At 37.9% G+C, this 4,204-nt stretch overlaps 1 protein-coding gene across 1 annotated transcript in view; it reads right to left on the bottom strand.

The window, feature by feature from the left end:
* The window catches only part of MAN1A2 (mannosidase, alpha, class 1A, member 2), a gene marked incomplete at its 5' end in the record, with an annotated part of 144,703 nt that overhangs the window by 19,106 nt on the left and 121,393 nt on the right, over window positions 1-4,204 (bottom strand). Inside the window, one exon of the mRNA XM_009993415.1 lies at window positions 4,074-4,189. Within this exon, the coding sequence (XP_009991717.1) occupies window positions 4,074-4,189 (116 nt within the window). The remainder of the gene's footprint in view (window positions 1-4,073; window positions 4,190-4,204) is intronic.

The raw sequence follows: 4,204 nt of genomic DNA, 5'->3' as shown, positions 1-4,204 counted from the left end.
AGGAGGAACAGAAATTACTGGCAGAGTCTCTGACAGCTGCCAGGGTGGTTGTCTAACAATCATGCAATTGGCACTGATGACTGCTGTTAGGGAGCCTGATGAGGTTAACTGTAACTCATTTGTTCTGAAAGTACTGGATAGGAAAGATTGGATTTGCTTAAAATTCTTCATGAGCTACTCCCTCACTCTAGACTTGTGTTCAGTGTTTCACTGAAGAATATCATCTAGGTGCAATGTGTTCCTCTTTTAAACAGAGGACACATCTTCTGGACTTGAACATCACTGTCTTGTACAAGGGGTAGTTTTTGAAGTCTGAAAATATTTAATTATTAAGTTACATCTTAAGAGTCAAAAAGGAAGTATCCTCAAAAAGAAAATAAATGCAAACCCCTCAAAAAACTTCATCATTCAACAAACCACTGCTTACTAACTGTATAAATAGGAGAATTAATATTTACATTCATTAACAAGGAACAGCTAGGGATTGCCTGGAGCACTGCCTAGTGGGCAAGAAAAGCTTTGGCAAATTGGGACAGATGTGACATATGCATCCTGGGCTGGATTCCTGGGGCCACAGAGCATTCCAATAGTAAAGCAATGACATCCAGCTGGACCATGAGACTTACTGCACTAGAGTGGGCATGTATACTTAAGCTCCCAAAGAAAAGACTTAGTTCACACATTAACTAAGAGATTAACTGATGGAAGATGCTTCTTTAGTCAGTGAAATGCCTGAAACAATAGACTGAAAGTGAAAACAATGTTCTCTATCTGATACTCATACTTTCTGTGACTTTTCTGACTACAAAAAAATAGCATTTTCTCAGCTGTCTTGCTATGATGTGACAGTCAAACCCACTGCTGAATCCTTCTTTTCACTGTCTAAGGCTGTGCAATAAGAAAGAGCAAGGCTCATCTGTGAGCCTAAAGGATCACAGACTACTCAACAAAACAGATCAAAAGGAAGCTTCCCTATCCTCCAGTTGATTTGAGAAGGAGGAAAGACATTTTAAAGCAGCCTAGGTGGGAGGTCCACATGACAATGTGAAAACCTAAGTTAAGAGGCCCATTGTCAATATTTATCACCACACAAAATTCTCAACAAGTTTCACAATTTCAGCTTTTATCTCAGCTATGAAGCTCCATACTAGGACATTGAAATTCATTGTTTGTTACAGTGGAAGGCTGCACTAAAGTTATATAGCACAGAGAGGTCATGGATACAGCACTTGTTAGTACTTCTGTTATGAAGTAGATGGTGACCTGGGTAACACTTCACATGCCACAGATTGGAAACCGTAACATCTGAAGAACAGATGCTGTCATCTTTCTTCCTCTTAATATCTCCAAGGAAAGGGAAATCACTGCCTACTGCAAGACTTGAGAGTGAGGATATGATTGTCTATCTTCCACTCACCTCCCTATAATACACTAAGGGAGTGAAGTGTGGCTGGACAGAGACCTTCTTTTAGACTGGTGGGTGCTGAGAACATTTCCAACTCTGTGCTCTGAGTGGGAAGAATGTATTTTACACTCTTACCCTTCTATTTGCCTAAAACATGCAAAGAGCTTTTATATGAATTTTGAAAAACAGAGAGTCAGAAGTGTCAGCTATGGAGGAACAACAAAGGAACGGTAAGGGAATGGGCTCTTAAAAAGATTTTTAAGATTTTAAACAAAAATTAAAATTATAGTTGCGTAAAATAAATCCTACTCACTGACTCTTTGCCAGTGTCTTCAGTATTTAGTAGGAGCTGGGATAAACACAATCCTTGAACCAGAAGGATGTTCCACAATGCATAAATCAGTACAGTTCACACAGATTCAATGTACACAGGTGGGTTTAGCTGAAAGCAAGCCGAAGAGGAAACCACCTGATGCTTGCACTGCAGGTCATACGCCACATGAAGGAGGAGCAGCTTAGCTCTTTCTCCCTCCTATCCACAGTATGTTTTCATGTAGTCCCAAATTTGCTTTGCTATGTCTCCATTCAGAGACAGAGATTTGCCCATACAAAATGGTTGCAAGAATGGGCTTACAGTGAAGAGGATGAAAGGGGAAGTTTATTTACTCTGACTTTAAAGTGCTAATAGTTTAGGAATGAGAATAAAATATTTCAACAGTAAACATCAACTACTAAACAGCTTTAAACTCACAGGACCCAATAAAATATATGTCAGATTATTAAAAGGCCTCAATATTTTGAACTACTAATGTTGACTTCAACAAACCCTGGAAAGCAAAGTAAGTTCAAAAGGATGCAAAACAGCTGATACTTTAACACTATTTTAAAAGGTTAATAAAACAACCATAAAAAAATGAATGATGTGGTTTCAAAAATAAATGTTTGTTGACAAGCGCATGCTAATATTAGGAATATTAGGAATTTCAGGAATTTCCTTGGCATTGTACAAAATTTAAGTCCTAAACAAATTCAAGGCAGCACATATGAAACTGATTAAATATTGGCTTGCTAGAACAGTTCAAAGCAAAACAAAGAACTGTGAAAAATCCTCATCCCATGAAGATTCTGTAAAGATACTTTTATTCAATGCTAGGCAGCATTTCTGCCAATGATCTACAAGAAACAAATGCTAAAAGAAAATAAATTTGCAGATGACACAAAAATTGATGGAGCTACAGATAGTGATAAAGGCAAAGTCAGTTCTGCAAAATCACTCAGAACGGGTGACAAAATGGCTTTTGCCTGAACAATTGTGTTTTAACAGAGATAAGTCTAAGGTCACATATTGAGGAATTGGGAATGTAAACCACAGTTGGAGGAAAGCAATGAATCAAAAAGGCTATAACCAGCTTCAGAGTAAAACCAACTGGGAAGTGGATGACAGTGTGAGGCAAAGATTAAGAGTGAAAACACAGGTCTTGCCTGGATGAAGAGGAGGATACTGAGAGGAAATCAGGCGATGACACATTAGAACCATCACATTCCTATCTCCATACTGAAGACACTGGAAAGTACTTAGAAAAAAGCTTCAGAAATAATTCAGAATCTGTTTTATATTGTGAGACTACAGAAAATAATGCTTTCCTCCTTCAGGAGAGAATGCCTACCATAGCTTTGTTAATAAACAGCCACATGATGCCAATAACCCTTTAAAACACTGTAGGGAAGAAAAAAGTTCAAGTAGCTGAAAGCCAAATGTAGCAAAATTCAGGTAAGGAATAAGAAATACTACAGCCTCAAAGCAATTTTGGACTAGAATTTTCACTATCTATCTTTTAAAATGTGAATCTTGACAACCCCAAAACCAGGCATTTTGCTTCAGGAGACTGACTGCACTAAAACTAAGGTTTAAAAGCTTGTGTTGAAAGAAACACGGCATCCACAGAGCGAGGAACAAGTCAGGCACCAAGCACAGATCTGCACTTGGATGAGACTACATGGGCCCTGCTGCTCTTGGCACCACAGCTAACTTCACTGAAACTAGCTTAGGTACTCTCTCTGTGTCTTAAAACTTACTTTTTTTCCTTCTGGGTGGAAGAAATCAGTGTATGGGAAAACTAAGATGTGGGCAGTAAAAAGCTCAGAGCCACCACAAAAAGGTCCCCACCCCAAATCCCACTGCCCCATCCTGTAGTACTACCCTGCTTGGGCAGACACTGGTTAACTGTGAGATAACCATATCAGAAAAGAACAATGCAGCAAGGAACAGGTATCAACTACATTTTACAATGTAAAAATGGAATATCACATTTAAATGTTTTAGAAAATAAATAATTTAAAGAATAAAACCATTCAGAACAACTACTAGAATGCTTCTGAACACTAGAGAAAACTGACTTGGTTGTTCTGCACACATCTTACGATTGCTAGTTCTCTTCTAATAAATAATACGTTGGGCTTTTACATTATACCATTTTGGACAACTGATTATTTTTAGCACGATAATCTGCATCAGATGTATTCCACAATAATACTGTTTAAATTACTCAGAGTGAATGTTAGCATTATTTATTACTTGTTTTCTTAAAACTTTTTTCCTTTTTTTTAAAGTATTAAAGCTGTTTTTTTAAGTTTCACTATATTAGAAAACTCAACGAATTATAATCACCTCAATTGCATCGTCGTACATTCTTCTTGCCTCCGTGTCCGTCTTGTCTGACATAAGCCAGGCTTTCAATAAATATTCATAAAAACTGTCTCCCAGCCCGCCCACGGATGTGTGATCTGTAGCAGGGAAAG

Source organism: Chaetura pelagica, unplaced genomic scaffold (assembly GCF_000747805.2).
Source record: "Chaetura pelagica isolate M959 unplaced genomic scaffold, ChaPel_1.0 scaffold101, whole genome shotgun sequence".
In the NCBI taxonomy this organism is placed as follows: domain Eukaryota; kingdom Metazoa; phylum Chordata; class Aves; order Apodiformes; family Apodidae; genus Chaetura; species Chaetura pelagica.
This window is presented reverse-complemented; position numbering and strand designations above follow the sequence as displayed.